At 36.6% G+C, this 22,014-nt stretch overlaps 1 protein-coding gene across 1 annotated transcript in view; it reads left to right on the top strand.

Annotated features, from left to right (window-relative positions):
* Positions 1-22,014, top strand: part of LOC118625023 (fibrous sheath-interacting protein 2-like) — a 105,707-nt gene that overhangs the window by 32,774 nt on the left and 50,919 nt on the right. The window contains 4 exon segments of the mRNA XM_036253343.1: positions 11,773-11,885; positions 13,060-13,105; positions 14,483-14,520; positions 14,522-14,593. Coding sequence (XP_036109236.1) covers positions 11,773-11,885; positions 13,060-13,105; positions 14,483-14,520; positions 14,522-14,593 — 269 coding nt within the window.

Below are 22,014 nucleotides of genomic sequence, written 5' to 3'. Positions count from 1 at the left end.
TTTATTAAATCTAGTAGATTTTTGATGGAGTCTTTAGGGTTTTCTATGTACAATATCATGTCATCTGCGAATAATGACAGTTTCACGTCCTCCTTCCCAATTTAAATCCCTTTTATTTTTTCTTCATGTCTAATTGCTGTGGCTAAGATTTCCACTACTATGTTAAATAAGAGTGGCAAAAGTGGGCATCCCTGTCTTGATCCTGTTGTTAAGGAAAATGCTTTTTGTTTTTCCCCATTGAGTATGATGTTGGCTGTAGATTTTTCATATATGGCTTTTACTATGTTGAGATATGACCCCTCTAGTCCCATATTGCTGAGCGTTTTTATCAGGAATGGGTGCTGGATTTTGTCAAATGCTTTTTCTGCATCTATTGATATGATCATATGGTTTTTATCTTTCATTTTGTTTATGTGGTGTATCACATTTATTGATTTGTGAATATTATACCACCTTTGCATTCCCTTGATGAATCCCACTTAGTCATGGTGAATAATTTCTTTCTTTTTTTTTTTTTTTTATCCTCACTTGAGGACATTTTTCCATTTTTTATACAGATAGAGTGGGAGGGAGAGAGAGGAAGAGAGAGAGAGAGAGAGAGAAACATTGATGTGAAAGGGACACATCGAGTGGTTGCCACCTGCACGACCAACCAGGACCGGGGACAAACTGCAACCGAGGTGCATGCCCTTAGCGGGAACCGAACCCGGGTCTCTCTGGACCGCAGGCCGACGCTCTAACCACTGAGCCAAACTGGCCAGGGCGTGAATAATTTCTTTTAATGTATTGCTGGACCCTATTTGCTAATATTCTGTTAAGGATTTTGGCATCTACATTAATCAGGGATATTGGCCTATAGTTTTCTTTCTTTGTAGTGTCTTTATCTGGTTTTAGAATTAGAATTGTGCTGGCCTCATAAAACGAGTTTAGAAGTCTTCCTTCTTCTTGATTATTTTGGAATAGTTTGAGGAAAATGGGTGTTCTTTCTTCTTTGAATGTTCAGTAAAACTCCCCTGTGAAGCTGTCTGGGCCCAGGCTTTTGTTTGCTAAGATAGTCTAGATTACATCTTCAATTTCCTTAGTTGTTATTAGTCTGTTCAAGTTTTCTATCTCTCTGGGTTCAGTTTTGGAAGACTGTGTGTCCATTTTGCTTAGATTGTCCAATTTGTTGCCGTATAATTGTTCATATTATTTGTTAGCAATCCTTTGTATTTCTTTGGTGTCAGTAGTTACTTCTCTCTCGTTTCTGATTTTGTGTATTTGAATCCTCTGACTTTGTTTCTTGGTGAGTCTAGCTATGGGTCCATCAGTCTTTTTTATTTTTTCAAAAAATCAGATCTTTGCTTCATTGATCTTTAGAATTTTTTTTTTTGGGGGGGGGCTCTATGTCATTTATTTCTGCTCTGATCTTTACTATTTCCTTCCTTCTACTTACTCTGGGTATTTCTTTTGGTTTGCTTTCTAGTTCTTTAAGATGTATGTTAGATAGTCAATTAGAAAGTATTCCTGTTTCTTGAGGTAGACCTGTAGTGCTATGAACTTCCCTCTCAGAACTGCTTTTTCTGCATCCCACAGATTTTGTGGTGTTGTATGTTCATTTTCATTGGTTTCCAGGAAGTTTTGAATATCTTCCTTGATCTTCTTGATAACCCATTAGTTGTTTAATAAAATGCTATATAGCCTCCACGTGTTCACATCTCTTTGTGTGCTTTTGTTGTAATTGATTTCTAGTTTCATGCCATTGTGATCTGAGAAGATGCTTGATATGATTTCAATCTTCTTGAACTTGTAGAGACTTAGTTTGTGTCCTAACATGTGGTCTATCTTTGAGAATGTCCCATGTGCACTTGAGAAGAATGTGAATTCTGTTGTTTTGGAGTGTAATTCTCTGTAGATATCTATGAAATCCATTTGATCTAGTGCTTCATTTAAAGTCTGTGTTTCCTCGTTAATTTTTTTGTCTAGAAGATCTATCCAGTGATATCAGCGGAGTGTTGAAGTCCCCTGCTAGATTGTATTGCTGTTGATTTTGCCTTTGAAGTCCTCCAGAAGATATTTTGGTGCTCCTATATTGGGTGCATATATGTTTACCAAGGTTATATCTTCCTGTTGGATAGATCCTTTCAGTTTTATGTAGTTGCCTTCTTTTTCTCTAATTATGGCCTTCATTTTGAAATCTACTTTATCAGATATGAGTATTGCTACACCAGCTTTTCTTTCCTTTCTGTTTGCTTAGAAGATTTTTTTCCATCCCTTCACTTTCAACCTATGAGAGTCTTTTGTTGTGAGGTGGGTCTCTTGTAAACAACATATATATGAGAGATGCTCTCTTATCTAATCAGCTACTCTCTGTCTTTTGATTGGAGTTTTCAGTCTGCTTACATTTAAGGTGATAATTGATATGTACTTATTTATTGCCATTTTGTTTATTATGGTTATATTTTCTTCCTATTCTACTAATTACAGAAGTCCTTTTAATAGTTCTTGCAGTGTGGGTTTGGTGCTAATATATTCCCTTGGCCTTTTTTTTTGTTTGTTCTGGGCTCTTTATTTCTCTTTCTATTTTGAATGATAGCCTAGAGTAGTTTTGGATTCAGATCCTTGTTTTGCATTACTTTGATTACTTCATGCCATTCCCTTCTGGCCTGTAGTGTTTCTGTTGAGAAATCAGCTGATAGCCTTATGGGGTTTCCTTTGTAGATAAACTGTTGCTTATCTCTTGCTGCCTTTAGGATTATTTGTCCTTAATTTTTGGCATTTTAATTATTATGTGTCTTGGTGTGGGCCTATTTGGGTTCTTCTTACTTGGGGCTCTCTGTGCTTCTTGTACTTATGTGCCTTTTTCGTTCACCAAGTTAGGAAGTTTTCTGTCACTATTTCTTCAAATATATTCTCTAACCCTTGTTCATTTTCTTCTTCTGGAACTCCTATGATGTGGATGATGTTACATTTCATATTGTCCCAGAGTTCCCTGAGGCTGTCTTCCTGTTTTTTCATTCTTTTTTCTTTTTGGTTCTCTGATTGGGCAAATTTTTCTACCCTGTCTTCTAATTTACTGATCTGCTCCTCTGCCTCCTTTACTTGGCTGGTTATTCCTTCCAGTGTGTTCCTTATTTCTGCTATGTCATTCGTCATTCCCAATTGGTTGGTTTTCAATGCTTCTATATCTTTTCTCATGCTGTTGAGCTTCCTCATGACTATTATTCTAAACTCTCTCTCTGATATCTTACTCAATTCCTTTTATTTATTTTATCTTCTGTTGAATTATCTCATTCTAACATTTGGGATTTGTTTCTTTGTTTCACCATTTTGACTTTTTCAGTGGGTTTTGGAGCTTGCCCCATTTTTCTGGGTGTGTTGGTGTTCCACTGGTTGTGGCTCCCTCTACTGGGTTTGGATGAGTGTGGGAGGACCCATGTTAATCACACTGTCAAGTCTTACTTTCCTGAGTAGATTTGCAAGCCCAGAAAAGGTTCTGTTACCCTCTAGCTTTTTGCCTGGAAACTATTAGTCTCAGTTGCTTGATGAGCCTTCAGTTGTAGCCCTGAACTGAATGATAAAAATCCCTCAGTTGTTCAGGGTAAGAGGATATCCAGAGGGTGGGGCAGATGCTTGCTGGTTTGTTAATGAGCCTCAAATTGCATTTCTCTGGCCTGCCCATGTGGTGTTAAATTTCTGAGGGAGGGGCTGTTGCTTCTACCTGGGGCTCTTTGGGTAAGATGGCTACTGTCCTATTAGGGAGTTATTCAGCACGAAACTCCCAGTGCCCTCAAAATCCCAAGTCTCTCCCCACAATTTGAGTCCAGTCTGTCTGCCCTCTGTGGGAGCTTAAGGTGAGTGGCTGTAGCTAATTTAGTGGTCTGTCCTGGCCTGTCGGGCTATGGAGCCAGCTTGGGATTTTAACCAGGAGGGAGCTGCTCACAGCTAAAACAGATCCAGTCTGTGGGCTCCCAGCCCACTCTCTTGCACCTCTGCAGCTTCTACCGTGCTTGATTTCATGTCCTCTTTCTGACGGTGGTTATATGGGTCCTCTCCAGCTACTTTTCTGTTGTTTTTTTATTCACAACAATTTGTCTTTATTTTAGTTTAATTCCAGTTTGGTCCTGGGAGATGGTCTCTGTAGCTTCTATTCACTCTGCCACCACTTTGGAATCCCTATTACATTTGATTTTAAATGACTAAATAGAGGAAGAATAATCTATTATATGTACTTTAACAGTTACCATTCTGGTTGCCCTTTTATTCCTGATATCCCAGGTTTCTGTCTGTTTCCTTCTTCCATCAGTCTACAGAACTTTCCTTAACATCTCTTATAGAACAGATTTTCTGGGACTGAATTATCTTAGATTTTCTTCATCTAAGAATGCTTTTGTTTTACCTTCATTCCTGAAAGATTCTTTTCACCTGATATAGAATTGTTAAGTTCTTAGAGTAATGTGACATTTTTCTCTGGTTGTTAAGATTTTTGTTTTTGCAGGGAGTAGTTTTCAGCAGTTTGATTATAATTTTTCTTTTTTTTTTTTATCCTCACCAGAGGACATTTTTCCATTTTTTGTTCAAGTAGAGTGGGAGGGAGAGAGAGGAACAGAGAGAGAGAGGGAAACATCGACATGAAGGGACACATCAAGTGGCTGCCACCAGCACAACCGACCAGGGCCGGGGACAAACTGCAACGGAGGTACACGCCCTTAGCGGGAACCGAACCCGGGTCTCTCAGGACCGCAGGCCAACGCTCTAACCGCTGAGCCAAACCGGCCAGGGCTGATTATAATGTTTCTTGGTGTGGGTATCTTTGTTTTCATTTCCCCCTCTTTAACCTTCACTGAGTGTTTTTAATCTGTTTTTGTCTGTTGCCAAATTTCTCTTAAGCATACCTCCCTACTGAACAAAGAGAACTATTATCCAAATCTGGTGATTATCATAGCCATTATTTAAAAATATATTTACTACATAATTTGTACCCTTAAACATATATAGATGTGCCCTGGCCAGTTTAGCTCAGCAGTTATAGTGTTGGCCTGTAAACCAAAGAGTTGAAGGTTCAATTCCAGTCAAGGGCATGTCCCTCGTGGTTTACTTCTTGACCCTGGTTGGGTCATGCAGGAGGCAACCAGTTGATGTGTATCTCTCATATCAATGTTTCTCTCTCTCTCTCCTTCCCACTCTATCTGAAGATAAATGGGAAAATACTCTTGGGTGAGAATTAAAAAAAATATATATATATGTAGACATACATGTATAGATACCATAATGAAGATATTTTAATGTGACTGATATGCTGTTGTGACTTGCTTTTTACACTCTGCTTTATTTTCAGAAGTTTTATTTTTTGGTTGCATGACACCTCATTTCTTTACAAATCTTATCCTATTATGTGATTGTACCACAATTTATACATCGGTTTTTCTGTTGAAAGAATAATCTGGACTTCCAGTCAAGATGGCGGTGTAGGTAAACATCACATCACAACCTCCTCCCACAACCACATCAAAATTACAACTAAATTTCAAAACAACCATCATTCAGAAACACCTCACATGAAGCTGAATGGAAGTCCTACAACCACGAAATTAAAGAAACAGCCACATCAAGACTGATAGATGAGGTGGAGGCATTGAAGGGCTGGTCCTACACCCATGTATGGCAGATAAAAATCAGGAGGGACATCTCGGCTGTGAAGGTCCTCCATGAGGAGTGAGGGGTCCCCATCTCACACCAGGCACCCAGCTCAGGGTTCCAGAGCCAGAAGAGAATCCCTATAACTTCTGGCTGTAAAAACCAGCAGGAACTGAGGCCGAGACAGCAGGAGCCACAGGCAGCTCCTCTTAAAAGGCCCACATACTTGCTCAGACTTGCTCTTTCTAAGCTTGGAGGAGAGGCAGCTTGAAAGGCATCAGAGACATACAGGGAAGAACTGAGCTGTTTGGCCTTGGGAGGAGGGCTGGAGAGGCAGCTCTCTCTCTCTCAAACAGACTGCTGGTGGAGGCCTCTGTTCCTTTGGTGAGCCCTTCCCCTGGGTCAGCAGATGGGTGCCATATCTGGCACTCTAGCAACCTGGCTCACACTGTTTGCCCCACCCTATTGATTCCCTGAGGCCCTGCCCCACCCAATGTTCCGGCCCCCCAAGCTTTTTCCAAAGGCTTTACTATAGAATTGGCCTGTCTTGGATCCTGCTTCAGAGCTTTCTAAAATCTCTCAAACAAGCAGTGAGCCCCATACCTCTTCTTAAGTGGCCCCAGGCCTAGACTAAAAAGAGCCAGCCTTGGTTCACAACTTGGCTTTTCCTGGGCACCTTCAAGGCCAGCACAAGAAGAAGCCATCAGTAGATCACTTTGTAGCTTATGTCAGGTGGTCCCGGGGTAAAACACAGGTGGAAGCTGACCTTGCCCCAGAGCCAGCACATTCAGTGGACAACTTCAGACCACATTGAAACACCTCCACAGGTGACACACTCAATGAGTGGACTCAGTGGGTACCAGAGCCCTGATGAAGTAAGTCCTGCTCTGTGTGGTGGGTCTCTACACCACTGATCCTCCAAGGGAGCTAAAGACCAGTGGTCAGTGGGAACAGCCAGTCCTTGCAGCTGATTAGCCTGAGTAAATCCCTCCCATTGATGTGCCAACAGCATTCAAGATTCAATTACAACAGAAGGATGTACAGTCTACACTAGGGGTGCACCTTGAGTGTCCAGCTGGGGTGATCAGGGAAGCTGTGCCACTGGATCCTACAGGACACCTACAACAATAGGCCACCCTGTGAAGCCTAGGAGACATAGCAACTCTGCCTAATACATAGAAACAATCACAGGGAAGCAGCTGAAATGAGGAGACAAAGAAACATGTCCCAAATGGAAAAAAAGAACAAAACTCCAGGAAAAGAAATAAACAAAATGGAGATAAGCAATCAGTCAGATGCAGAGTTCAAAACATTGGTTATAAGGTTGTTCAAGAAACTCAGTGAGACATTCAAGGAACTTAGTGAGATCTTCAAGGAACTTAAGAATACCTCCAAGGAACTTAGTGAGAACATCAACAACATAAAAAGGACCAGTCAGAAATGAAGGATGCACTATCTGAAATAAATATTAATTTACAGGGAATCAATAGTAGAGTAGGTAAAGCCAAGAAGCAAACCACTGATTTGGAATATAAGGAAGCAGACACACCCAATCAGAACAGCAAAAAAAAAAAAAAAAGAATCCAAAAAAATGAGGATAGTATAAGGAGCCTCTGGGACAACTTCAAGCATGCCAGCATTTGCATCATAGGGGTGCCAGAAGGAGAAGAGAGAGCAAGAAATTGAAAACCTATTTGAAACAATAATGACAGAAAACTTCCATAACTTGGTGAAGGAAACAGATGTACAAGTCCAGGAAGCACAGAGTGTCTCAAACAAGATGAACCCAAAGAGGTCCACACCAAGACACATCATTAAAATGCCAAAGGTTAAAGACAAAGAGAGAATCCTAAAAGTATCAAGAGAAAAGCAGTTCATTACCTACAAAGGAGCTCCTATAAGACTGTCAGCTGATTTCTCAAAAGAAATTTTGCAGACCAGAAAGGAGTGGCAAGGAATATTCAAGGTGATGAAAAGCAATGACCTACAACCAAGATTACTCTATCCTGCAAACCTATTATTTAGAATCAATAGCCATATAAAGAGTTTGCCAGACAAGAAAAAGCTAAAAGAGTTCATCACTACCAAACCAGTATTATATGAAATGTTGAAGGGTCTTCTTGAAGGAGAAGAACAAAAATAATGAACAATAAAATGGCAATCAATACATATCTATCAACAATTGAATCTACAAACAAAAAGAGCAAGCAGAACAGACACAGATTCATAGATACAGAGAAATTTTCTTGCTTGCCAGATGGGTGGGGGCTGGAGGGATGGGTGAAAAAGATGAAGAGGTTAAGAAGTACAAATTGCTTGTTAAGACTGAAGAACCTCAAAGGTAAGTTGGGAGGGAGGGCAAGATGAGACAAAGCAAAGAACTTCTATGCATATATGCATAACCAACCAATGGACACCGACAATAGTGTGGGAAAGGCAGGAGGGGGGACAATGAGGGAAAAAGGGGAGGACTTCTGCAATACATTCAACAATAAAGATAAGTTTTTAAAAAAGAAGTATCTTTTATTCGAACAATCTTGCACTGGACATTGTTGTACATATATAACTCCTGGTACTCAAGAGATTCTCTAGGGTTCACATACCTAGGTCTAGGATTTCTGAGTCATGTTTCCTCTTCTGAGAAATTATCTTTCCAAATAGCTTCTCCTTTTTCTTACTGTGTCGTTTTTCTTATGGATTTGAATGATATTTTTAGGCATACTAGACACTCATTAATGTAGATATATATGAAATAGCAAATTTCTTCCAACTTATGGCTTTTTTTCTATTCTCTTTATCTTTTGATGTACAGAAGTTCTAAATCCATGTAATAAAAATTTACATTTCTTTCCTTCATATTTTGTTATTTTTTATTTGATGTCAATTTCTACGAGTTATCTTTGATATTGAAAGAGGTATAAATCTTTTTTCTTATTTATGTAGCATATATTTCCATAGTTTTGTCAATGATTTTTTTTCTGCTTTTTTTACTATACATTTCAAACATAAAAAGAAAAAAAAGCAACAGAACTCTTATGTGCCATTCATTTAACTCCAACAATAACTCATGGAAAGTTTTGTTTGGGCCATGCACTTGACTTCTCTCTGCTGCCATATTGTATTTAAGCACCTCCCACACATAAAACCATTTCATCCATCAATAAGTCGGGATGTAACTGAAAGACGAAGATTATATTTCAATGCATAACCACAATACCATTGTCATATTGTACAAATGAGTAATTCTTTGATGTAGACAAATATTTAATCACTGTTTAACTGTCTAATACCAAAAATGTCATAAAAATATTTTGCTGTTTAAATCTATGTTAATACACATTGCAGTAGTTTGTCCTATATATCCCTCTACCTCTGTTTCCCTCTTTTAATAAATTACAATGTATTTATTTGTTGAATAAACTGCTGTGCTTATCCTAAGGAGCTCCTCACAGACTTAATTTTTGCTAATTGCATCTATATGGTATAATTATGTATGTTATTTCCTCTGTATTTTCTATGAAATTTTTTTTAGAGCAATACACTTTTAGGTTCATTTTTTAGCAAAACTGACTCATAGATGCCAATGGTGTCTTTTCACCAGGACGCATATAATATCTGTCTTTCTTTTGGTGATGTTAGCAGCCATTTATTTTCAAAGCCTAGATCTAATAATTAATTAGGGGCTGCAATATTGGAATGTGTTAAATTCTATCATTCCTTCATAGATAAACTGGAATATCTCTATAAAAAGAAACTTCTCAACTACTGTTTGGTTAACTGTGGTATAGGATGCTTAGGAAAATCAGACATTTAAGATTTTCCCATCATTTATCACTTTTTAATATAAGAATGGTTCAGTAGCATCCTCCAACATTGAGCAATTATGGGGGGGGGGGTGCTATGAATTTGTGAATTTAAGTAAACTTGATGTGCTTCAATACATTGCTGTTATTATGTTTATTAATCCTGAAATTGTGACAGCTCTGGCTCATGGGAGTCCCATCAGTATAACTCTTTGAGTTCTTTGTGACATAACCCTAATGATTTTTGATAGCTTCTTTGCTATCTGGAAAGACAGGATTATACAAGCTTATGTTGTATACCTTCAACTGCTTCAACACTATTGAGTTTTATTGGTATCTTTGAAAAGGTAAAGTTATCATATATAGATGGACCTATTTCTGAACATTCTCTTCTGTTTTATGGATCTATTTGTCTGTCTTAATGTGAATATAGTATTCTCTTAATTATTGTAGATCTATAATAAATCTTGAAATTTGGCACTTTGAGTTCTCCAACATTTATTATACCTCAAGATTGACTTACTTCTCTAGGGCCTTTCCACTTCCACAGAAATTTTAGAAGCAGCTTTCCGATTTCTACAACATAGTCTACTGGGATTTTATTTCTGTTCACCTTTCATTTCTTTCACTTGCTGGTGAGAACCTCCAGGATAGTGTTTAACAAAGTGGTGTCTGTGAACATCCTAATCTTGTTCCAAGACTTAAAGGAAAGAGAGATATAATTTAGAAATTAGCTCTAGACCCCAGATGATAGCTTATCAGGGAAAGGACTTACCCTCATTTTGGTTCACTAACAGGTTTGATCATGAACAGGTTTGAATTTTGTCATATTTTTGTGCATCTTTAAGATGTAAATCTAAATCATTTTTAACTTAATGTTGTCAATTACTTTCCTATTTTTTAATATTTATTTTTCCATCACCATTTATCCCCTCTGTGTCCCCTTCTACCTCCACTCCCCACCCTGCAATCACCACACTGTGGTCCACATCAATGAGTACTTTGAATTATTTTGAATGTTAAATCAACGCTGATTTCTTAGGATAAACCTCATTTATTCAATATGCATTATCTTTACTATATATCATTATTCAGCATAATTTATGTATAATTTTTGTATCTTTGCTCTTGGGAAATATTGACTGAGGTTTTCTTTTCTTATAATATCTTGCAATGATTTTGGTATCAATGATCCTGGTCTCAAAGTATGATTTGGGTAAGACATTCACTCCTCTTCAATTTTTCAGAAGAATTTGTGTAGAATTGGTGTGATTTCTTCTTAGTTATTTGGTATAATTCAGAAGTGTAGTAATGTGAGCCTGGAGTTTTCTTTGTAGAAATGTTTTTAACTACATATTTAATTTCTTTAATACATATGAAGTTCTTTATACTATTTATTCATAAATAAAATTGGTAGTTTGTGCTGTTCTAGGAATTTGTCACTTGCATATAATTTTTAAAATTATTGCATACATTTTCATAGTGTTTCTTTATTATTATTCTCAGTATTATCTGTAAACTCTGTTGTGCTGTCACCTCTAATTTTTCTGATACTAGAAATTTGTGTCTTTTCCTTTTTCTGATCAGTATGGCTTATCCCTTTTTGAACTTCTCAGTCAGCTGTTAGTTTTGTTTTCTCTCGTTTTTCTATTTCTTTGATCTTTACAATTTCCTTCTTACTATTAACAAGATGTGGAAGAACTGAAATGCTGATGCACTATTAAATAGTATGTAAAATGGTAAAACCACTCTGAAAAACAGTTTGGCATTTCTGAAAAGTTAAACACAAATCATCCCACTACTAACATATATACCTAATAGACATGAAAACAATATGTCCACACACAAAATTGTGCATAGACGTTCAGAAACCTTTAATTGCAAGAGGCCAAAATTATAAACAACACAAACAATAAAAAATGGATAAAAAATTGTAACATATTCATACATTTGAAGTCTTCTCAGAAAAAAAAAAAAAAAGGAACAAATTATTAACACATGTGACATTATGTTGAGTGAAAGAAGCCAGGTAAAAAATAAGACTACATACTATATGACTCCATATAGAATTCTAGAAAAGTCAAGATAGATTTGTGTGTGAAAGGTAGAGATCCGTGTTGTCAAAGGATGGTAGGAGAAAGATGGATGGATACAAATATGGGCAAGAAATCCTTTTCAGGTATTGTAAATGTTATTTTTATTTCAGTGATGGTTTCACAGCTACAGACATTTAAAACTTGATAAAAACCATTCAATTTCAATAAGCATAGTTTATTGTATTTCAATCATACTTCAATAAGTTGTTGTTTTTTTAAAAAAAAAAAACTACAATGTTCCTTTCATTTACTTGTAGAACCTACAACAAATGTTATTCATCAATCTCCAGGTAGTTCGAAGAATGTCAAAAATTCAGCAATTCCAGTTGTTTCTCAATCAAATAAAGAAGATAATGGTACTGAACAAAAGGTATAAAATTATTTCTCAAACTTCTCTATAGTGATTATTAACTAATCTAGTTAACATTCACCTCTATGAACTATCTCTTTCACTACCCGCATGGTATTGATTGGTTAGGAATATTAGGATCTGTCTATTCATGAGATCTGATCTCTTTCCCTAAGTGCTAAGTTACCTTTGGGCTATACTCATATAATTTAGTAGACACTAACCTAAACAAATATTTAGCAATTATCATGATAATAATAGCTAATATTTATTGAGCATCTACTGTTGGCCAAGCTCTGTGCTAAGCCAGAGGGAAGGGAAAATAAGAAAATGGGGTCACATGGGGTACAAAGATAAATAGGACAATCACTTGAGAACTCATTGTCCAGTAGGCCAGAGAGACAGAGTAAAATGTTTGTACAATAAAATGAGATTCTGTGATGGTAAGTTTTATTTTGATTCTAAGCAATATGTTCATTAAGCATTAGATTAGATTAGAATAAATTAGATTGTCTTGCCCTGAAACAAACTGAGTAACTCTAAACTTTTAGAACCAACCATTGAATGAACTCCAAGGTTTAAGCAAAATATGGACTATTGGAAGAAGAACAAATTTGTACATTGCTATATGCTGAACTCAATTTCAAAATAGTTAGATTTGCCCTGGCCAGTTTGGCTCACTGATTGGAGCATTGGCCTGTGGACCAGAGAATCCCAGGTTTGGTTCCCGCTAAGGGCATGTGCCTCGGTTGCGGTTTGTCCCCAACCGGGTGGCAGCCAGTAGATGTGTCTCTCTTGCATCAATGTTTCTCTCTCTCTCTTCCTCCCTCTCTCCCTCCCACTCTGTCTGAAGATAAATGCAAAAATGTCCTCAGGTGAGGATAAAATATACACACACACACACGTATGTGTATATACATATATGTATACACACATATATACATGTATATATACATGTACATATATATACACATATACATGTATATACACATACATATATATATATATTTAAATTTGAGATCCCTGTGAAAGGTATCCTAGGAGGTTGGGAAGAAGATGTATTGTCCCTGAAACAATTTTCCTGAGAGACTTAGAAGATAAAGGGAAAAGAAAAATCTATATTGGTTGATAGAAGGTAAAATATTTTTCACAAATAGTTACTCATACATGTTTTTCTCTTTAATGTACCATATAGAAAGATGGATTGATAACTAAAAAAACAAGTATTTGCGATGATAGAGGTAAGAAAATGAAAAATATCATTGTTTTGTTGTTTATTAAGAATATAATTATGGTTTCATCAGTTTTTCAAGCTATTTGTTTTACCTGATTATAAAAATCATGGTTATCTTAGAAAATAAAGCATGGTATAACATTATATATTATTACATATGTTATAATTAGCTCAGATATTTGAGTAATTGCTTGATGAGTACAGTTTTTGAAATTTGCAAAGGGTGGAAGTTAGGGTCCCTGCTGTAGCTGTTTATAGTGACAGGTAGAGTGAGTTGCTGACATCATGGTTCAGTATGTTACAATCCAGAAATCTGTCCCCAGGAAGGTCCATTTGGGGACCAGTGCCATCAATTCCCCATAGACAATTCATCCTATTTCCCATATCCCTTTGAATGCAATGTATATGGACTAAGATTTTATGTATTTTTATATGCCTTGTTAGATTTCTGGACATCACTAAAAAGCTCCTTCCTATGCATATCCCACATATACACACAGAAAATCACACATCTCCATTCAGTGCCCAAAGACCACCTCAAATTCAACACAATATCACTCAATACAAAATCAAATTCATAAACTTCCTGATCCTTCTATTTTATTTTTACCTAGAAATAAAACCTTAGTTATCTTTGACTCTTCCTTTCTTGTATTTTGCATCCCGAAGCTGCCATTTTCTGTCCAATTCTTTTCTTAATTTGCCTCGCCCTCCTCTTTCCCGTTCCCACAGCTTCTGCCCTTGATTCCTCCATCCTTTACAATTTTAGTGCCCCTCTTCCAACCTCTTCCTCCTATTTTTAATCTACCATGCATTTGCTATGAAAGAATTCTTCCTAAGAAACAGTTTTGGTTATTCAAGTTGTTAGTGGTTTTTCATTGCAGACTGAATAAAATGAAAACAGTTTTTCTGGCTATGGTCTGTGGCTAGCTACAGGGATTAAGCTGGTCATAATATTAAATAATTTAGGATCAGAGTTAAGGATTTGAGACTTGTTAGAATCCATTGTGAGCCACTGGAAATTTGTAATCAGTGATCATCAAAAAACGTGATGTTATCCTTTTATTTATTTACTTATTTATTTTTTAATTCATCTTTATTGTTGAAGGTATTATAGATATTCCCCCCCTTTTTTCCCTCAATCCTGCCCCCCTCCTTCTTATCCCACACTATTGTTGGTATCCATTGGTTATGTATATACGCATAGACGTTCTTGATATTATCCTTTTAGACACTTCTTTAACTCAAATAAATCCTCCATTGTGATAATCCAGTGATTGTGGTAGCTCCGTAGGAAGAACACTGGATTAATTCTATTCATCAATATTCACCCTTGTTCCAGCAATATTATCTTCTTCTTTAAAAGTATCTCTTCTTTTTCTAGAAGCTATGTGCATCTCAGCTCAAGATTCAATTATTTGAATCAGCTCAAACTTCACCCACAAGAAATATTCCCAGATCTTCACAGTCTTATTTGGGTCCTACAAAAGTTGAGGTATACAATATTTCTTTTGCCCCAAATGCAGACAGAATTAATGAGGTACCATCTTAAGATCATCATTAGTATAAATTTTTTTCATTTATAAAGTAACCATACAGAACAGCATTATTGCCTGAAATTAATCATTCCATAATGTTTTAATAGCCCTAGGATAGCCTTCCTAGAGTACAACATGGTAGTTTACAGAATGTACCTGTAGCCTTAAGAGGAAGTATCAAATTGAGTTTCCTTGATTGACTTTGACTAGTACTGATAGATTGTTCAGAGACAGCCACACTATCTCGCCCAATTCCCTTTGACCAGTGAACAGTTGCTTGCTGTTGGAAAGTCACCAGCAAAGATTCAGCATACAGTTCAGGATATAATAATTTCCTCTATGGCTTGCCACCTTGTTATTATAGGAGTCAAATCACATCTTCCATTCCATTAGTAGCACAGTGTTAATTGGTTCACCTGTGCTAAAGAGTTAACATAGGTTGAAAAAGATTTCAGTAAATGGGACATTAATTAAATTCTTTCCAAATGAATTCTACCTGATTAAGATGAAAAGTGGAAACATATTCTGTGTCCTCTAATGCCTAATATATAGCAGACTACATTATGCATCACTTCCAAAATGTAGAATATTTATTATTGTGCATATTATGATGTACTTCTCTGTAGTGGAGATTTATTTTAAATATTTTAAAGTTCAATGGTGTACATCAATATCTACATTAAGTATGCTGAGTCATAAAAATATTTCTTAACACCTTTTACATTTAAAGTTCTCATATTGCCCCACTAATTTCTAAAACTATGTCCTTTACTGAAAATAAAACAAAACACTCATTTAAATTTTATAATTCACTTTTTGGGGGGTAGTGTGTGTATTATTAAATTTTCCATTCACAATGATCTTAAATGAGTATCAAATGTCCACAAACATCTAATTTATGAGAAAGAGCATTTTATTATTATAATTATTCATCCTGTTTCCAACCTGTTGTACACAGGCCATAATTATCAGAAAATGTATTTCTGGTGACCTATGTTCATCTTTCAGACTGGTTAAAAAGAGAGAGAGAGAGAAGTCTATTGCTCTGGATTTACCTCCCCGGCAGGTTAAACTTTGGGACAAGTCTGGAGAGCTACATCTCTTTGTATTCAGAGAACCAGTTTTGTCTTTCAGCTCTACTTACTTTTCTATATTGTTAGCTTTATTTAAAAACTAACCTCTTCTTGTGTCCCATTGAGTTAATTAACTTCCTTACTGATCAATGCACTCCAGATAGTAAATTTTAGAATACTAGTGCATACTATTGTGCAGGAGAGTCAACATAACAGGCTTCAGACTACTGCTTCTAGAAGGGCCTGCCTGCAAGGCTGGCATCTGGTTAGCATTTTGGAACTTGGCTTTTGTAACATCCCCCACCTGACAGAATTCTTCCTAACTGAACAGGTGAGGCACTATACCTAGACTCTGAAAAGAATGTAATTTTTGCTGAACATGCGATTACATTTGGGAGGTTGGAATTTTGGTATGCACTAAGGGAGGAGGGGTGTCTTCTTTACCAGACTTCAATAGAAACCTCGAGTGCTAAGTTTCTAATGGATTTCCCAGGGTAAAAGCATTGCACTCATTTCTGCATTTTTTTATTGCTGGAGACAAGAACATGCTCAAGCATGTCCTTCCATGGGAGAGAGAGGCTAAGGAAGACTCTGCATGGATTTTCCCATACTTAGCCTGTGTCTTTTCCCATTACTAATCATATGTGTCCTTTATTTTTGTAATAAATCTTACATGTGAGTACACATATATTCTGAGTCCTGCGAGTTTTAACAAATCACCAAATGTGTGAGTGGTCTTGTGGATCTCCAAAGATACAACTATGAAATTTTAAGTTCTGCAAATTATAGATGTAATATAAACAGCACAAAATGGGTATACATCTTAAAAATTGACATTTAAGGGAAGTTCTCATAATCTTAAATTTTGTATCTAAAAAAGTATATATGTATATATATATATGTATATAATATATATATATATATATATCAGTTGATTTTCAAGTCCTAGGGGAAAAAAATCCCTTGAGGATGTTTGTTTTGATGTTTGGATTATACAGAAGGAGATAAATGCTGATAGGAGTACAAGACAAAACAAGAGATCAAGCTGCACCTGTGAATCAGGTAAACAGGAACAACAGCTACTAGAGTACATTATGCAAAAAAAAAAAATTTTTTTTTTTTTCTACACCCAAGGACATTTTTGCATTTATCTTCAGATAGAGCGGGAGGGAGAGAGAGAGAGAAACATTCACTGATTGCCACCCACACGAGCCCAACCAGGGCCGGGGACAAACTGCAACCCAGGTATGTGCCCTTAGCGGGAACCACACCGGGTATCTCTGGTCCACCGGCCAATGCTCTAACCGCTGAGCCAAACCAGGCAGGGCATTATGCAAACATTTAATTCATTCTTTCAACTAACATTTACTGAGCTCCTGATTTATGCTGGGTATGGTGCTGAATATTGAATGAAGGAAACCCATGATTCTTACCCAGGGCTGGTACAGTGAAGTGAAGAGAGAGTCATGTTAATAACCACAACACAATATAATAAGTACAATAAAGACAATAGATGTGTATACAAATTAGAGCAAGTAGAGAAAAGACAGTGCCTAGGTCTACCTAGGATAGCCAGGAAAGCTTTTATAGGATAAACAAAATTGACACATACTATCTTCCCAATTCAGAAATAAATCGTGTGTCATAGTATAAATTTTCATATTTTTAAACTGAATCTCCTCTATTTGGTTTATTTTTAAATGCCACTACAAACTTTTATTATTTTAATAATCTTGTTTTTGTTGTTAATCCTCACCAAGGATATTTTTTTCCATTAATTTTTAGAGAGTGAAGAGGGAGGGAGGGAGAAAGAGAAACATTGATGTGAGAAAGATGCATCAACTGGTTGACTCCTGCAAGTGGCAGAATCAAACCTGCAACCCAGGTACAAGCCCTTGACCAGTAATTGAACCCATGACCCTTTGGTGCATGCGACGACACTCTAACTGCTGGCCCAGTGTATTATTCTTTTTCTATATATCTGGATTTAATATAATATGCTGATGTTTTGTTTTACATTTTTTGTTTCTGCTGTCATGATAGCGATTGGCTTATAATTTCCATATCTCATCAAGGTTTTTCTCAAATAAACATTGTGCTATCCTCAATACGTGTCTATCCCTCTTTTCTATTGGAAGAGCTAGGTAAAATATTGGATTAATTTGTTATTTATTTATTTAATCCTCACCTGAGGACATTTTCCATTTTTTGTTCAGAGTGGGGGGAGAGAGAGGAAGAGAGAGAGAGAGAGACAGAGACAGAGACAGAGAGAGACAGACATCGATGTGAAAGGGACACATCGAGTGGCTGCCACCTGCACAACCCAACCAGGGCCGGGGGAAAAACTGCAACTGCGGTATGCACCCTTAGGGGGAACCGAACCTGGCTCTCTCTGGACCACAGGCTGATGTTCTAACCAAACTGAGCCAAACTGGCCAGGGCAATTAATTTGTTCTTTAAAGGTTTTGTAGAATTTACTGGTGAAGCTATCTACGTAGGAGTTTTTTTTGTTAGTTAGTTTTTAATTACAATTAAAAATGTTTAAGTATATGATTTCATTGTTAGTCTTAGTAAGCTATCTTTTTCTAGGATTTGATCAGTTTGCTTAAGTTTTCAAATCATTTAATGTATATATTTCTTATACTAATTTTTTAGCATTTTAGTTAAAATTAAAATAAAAAATAAATGTTTGTGTTCAGTAAATAATCACAAAGCATACACATTTGTGTAACCTCAGATATGAACATTAAATATAAAATAATCTGCACTGCAAATGGCCCGGTTTTGTCCTTTAAAAATCCAAACATTCTGCCTCCTTCCCCAATAACCATTCTCTTGATTTCTACCACAATATTAGTATTCTGTTTATGGACTTGATATAAATGGAATCAAGGTATGTTTTGTTTCTGTCCAATTTTCTCAATATTATATTTCTGAGAATCATCACTTTTTTGTGTGTAGTTGTAATTCATTTTCATTGTATATATGTACACACACACACACACACATCACATTTCTGTATGCATTTACTTGTCAACTGATAGTTAGATTGTTTCCATATCTTGATTATTGTAAATAATGCTGCTATGAACATGGGAGTACAAATATCTCTTCAAGATAGTGATTTCATGTTTTTCAGATATATACCCAGAAGTGGAGTTGCTAAATCATATGGTACTTTTATCATTAATTATTTTTTGTTTGTTTATTTTTTATTGATTAATTTTTGTTACAGATGTTTCTCCTTTTTCCCCCACTGATTCCCCCCTCTCCCTCCCTCCCTGCCCCTTCCCCAGATTGTTGTCCATGTCCACTGTTCATGCATACATGCGTATAAGTTCTGTGGTTCATCCCTCCCCCACCTCCCCACTCCTTAGGGGATTGTCAGTCTGTACCCCACTTCCGCGTCTCTGGGACTACCCCATTCCTCAAACTGTTATTTTCATTATATTCCACAAATCAGTGAGATCATATGAAACTTGTCTTTCTCTGTTTGGCTTGTTTCGCTTAGGATGATACTTTCAAGGTCCCTCCATGTAGTCTCAAAGGATAAGAGATCTTTCTTTCTTACCGCTATGTAGTACTCCATTGTGTATATGTACCACTGCTTTTTGATCCATTCGTCTACTGATGGACACTTGGGCTGTTTCCAGATCTTAGCGATTGTAAATAGTGCTGCTATGAACATGGGGGTACATATATTCTTTCTGATTGGTGTTTTATGCTTCTTAGGGTATATTCCTAGAAGTGGGATCACTGGGTCAAATGGAAGATCAATTTTTAATTTTTTGAGGTGACACCATATTGTTTTCCATAGTGGCTGCACCAGTCTGCATTTCTACCAGCATTGCACTAGAGTTCCCTTTTCTCCACACCCTGCCAACACTTGTTGTTTGATGATTTGTTGATGGTGGCCATTCTGACAGGTGTGAGGTGATACCTCTTTGTTGTTTTGATTTGCATCTCTCTGATGATTAGTGATGATGAGCATTTCTTCATATGTCTCTTAGCCATTTGTATGTCCTGTTTGGAGAGGTGTCTATTTAGTTCCTCTGCCCATTTTTTAATTGGATTCTTTGTCTTCCTTTTGTGGAGTTGTATGAGCACTCTATATGTATTGGAAATTAACCCCTTATCTGATATATCATTGGCAATTATGCTCTCCCATACAGTGGGTAGCCTTTCTGTTTTCATGATTGTATCTTTCGCTGTGCAGAAGCTTTTGAGTTTGATGTAGTCCCATGTGTTCATTTTCTCCTTTGTTTCTATTGCCTTAGGTGATGTATCAGTGAAAATTCTGCTGCATATGATGTCTGAAATTTTGTTGCCCACAGTCTCTTCTAGGATTTTTATGGATTCATGAGTTACATTTAAGTCTTTTATCCATTTTGAGTTTATTTTGGTGTAGGGTGTAAGTGGATGGTCTAGTTTCATTTTTCGGCAAGTAGCTGTCCAATTTTCCCAGCACCATTTATTAAAGAGGCTGTCCTTACTCCACTGTATGCTTTTGCCACCTTTGTCAAATATTAATTGAGCATATTGCCTTGGGTCCATTTCTGGGTTCTCTATTCTGTTCCACTGGTCTATATACCTGTTCTTGTGCCAGTACCAGGCTGTTTTGATTATAGTGGCTTTGTAGTATAACCTGAAATCTGGTATTGTGATCCCTCCAACTTTGTTCTTCCTTTTCAAGATTGCTGTGGCTATTCGAGGCCTTTTTTTGGTTCCATATGAACTTTTGAAGTAATTGTTCTAATTCTGTGAAGTATGCCGTTGGTATTTTGATGGGGATTGCATTGAATCTATTGCTTTGGGTAATATGGACATTTTAATGATGTTAATTCTCCCAATCCATGAACAGGGTATGTGCTTCCACTTTTTTATATCTTGCTCTATTTCTTTTTTCAATGACCTGTAGTTTTCTGCAGATAGTTCCTTTATTTCTTTGGTTAAGTTTATTCCTAGGTATCTTAATTTTTTTGCCGCAATGGTAAATGGGATTGTTTGCTTAGTTTCTCTTTCTGTGAGTTCATCATTGGTGTGTAAGAAAGCCATCGATTTCTTGACGTTAATTTTGTATCCTGCTACTTTGCCAAATTCATTTATTAAGTCTAGTAAACTTTTGGTGGAGTCTTTGGGGTTTTCTATGTACAGTATCATGTCATCTACAAATAATGACAATTTCACTTCCTCCTTTCCAATTTGGATCCCTTTTATTTTTTCTTCCTGTCTGATTGCTGTGGCTAAGACTTCCAGTACAATGTTAAATAGGAGTGGTGAAAGTGGGCATCCTTGCCTTGTTCCTGTTCTTAAGGGAAATGCTTTTAGTTTTTGCCCATTGAGTATGATGTTGGCTGTAGGTCTTTCATATATGGCCTTTATTATGTCTAGATATGATCCCTCTATTCCCACACTGCTGAGCGTTTTTATCAGAAATGGATGCTGGATTTTGTCGAATGCTTTTTCATCATCTATTGATATTATCATGTGGTTTTTATTCTTCATTTTATTTATGTGGTGTATCATATTTTTTGGATTTGCGAATATTGTACCAGCCTTGCATCCCTGGGATGAATCCCACTTGGTCATGGTGGATAATTTTTTTGGTGTATTGCTGGATTTGATTTGCTAGTATTTTGTTCAGGATTTTGGCATCTATGTTCATCAGGGACATTAATTCTTAAGGAATCTCTATTTCCATAACACCAATTTGCATCCCCAACAACAGTGTACAACAGTGTAACCTTTTCTCCACACCCTGGCCACCATTTATTTCTTGGCTTTTTGATAATGACCATTCTAACAGGTGTGAGGTAATATCTCATGGTTGCTTTGATTTGCATTTCTCTGATTAGTGACATTGAACATCTTTTCATATGTCTGTTGGGGGACTCTTAGTTTCAAGTCTGCATCTTATTTACCACTGATGACTTGTTTTAAATCTCTGAGTCATCATTAAGTTTGCTGGCATGGCCAAGGCCCGCAGGACAGGCATCAGTTTCAACACTTGCTTACCACTCCAGATTTGTGCCCTCCTGAATTTTTAACTCTCAGGGATTTATCTTACCTCCTTGAAGCTTAGCTGTTATTAAGAGGATGGCTGTAATGTTTTATACAGAACTGTAGGCATAAATTGTTTTTAGAATATTTACTCCAGCATATTATTAGAAACTGCAAAAAAAATTTTAATTTTGCTTTTAAGATAAAATTGTCTTCATACTTAATTTCTCAGGTCCCTGTACTCTTTTTCCAGTTGTTTCTTCTACAAAACTGAACACACACAAAAACATATTTACACAAACCAA

The sequence above is a fragment of the Molossus molossus genome, unplaced genomic scaffold (genome assembly GCF_014108415.1).
Source record: "Molossus molossus isolate mMolMol1 unplaced genomic scaffold, mMolMol1.p scaffold_m16_p_11, whole genome shotgun sequence".
In the NCBI taxonomy this organism is placed as follows: domain Eukaryota; kingdom Metazoa; phylum Chordata; class Mammalia; order Chiroptera; family Molossidae; genus Molossus; species Molossus molossus.
The sequence above is the reverse complement of the archived record's forward strand: the minus strand, read 5'-3'. Positions and strand labels throughout refer to the sequence as shown.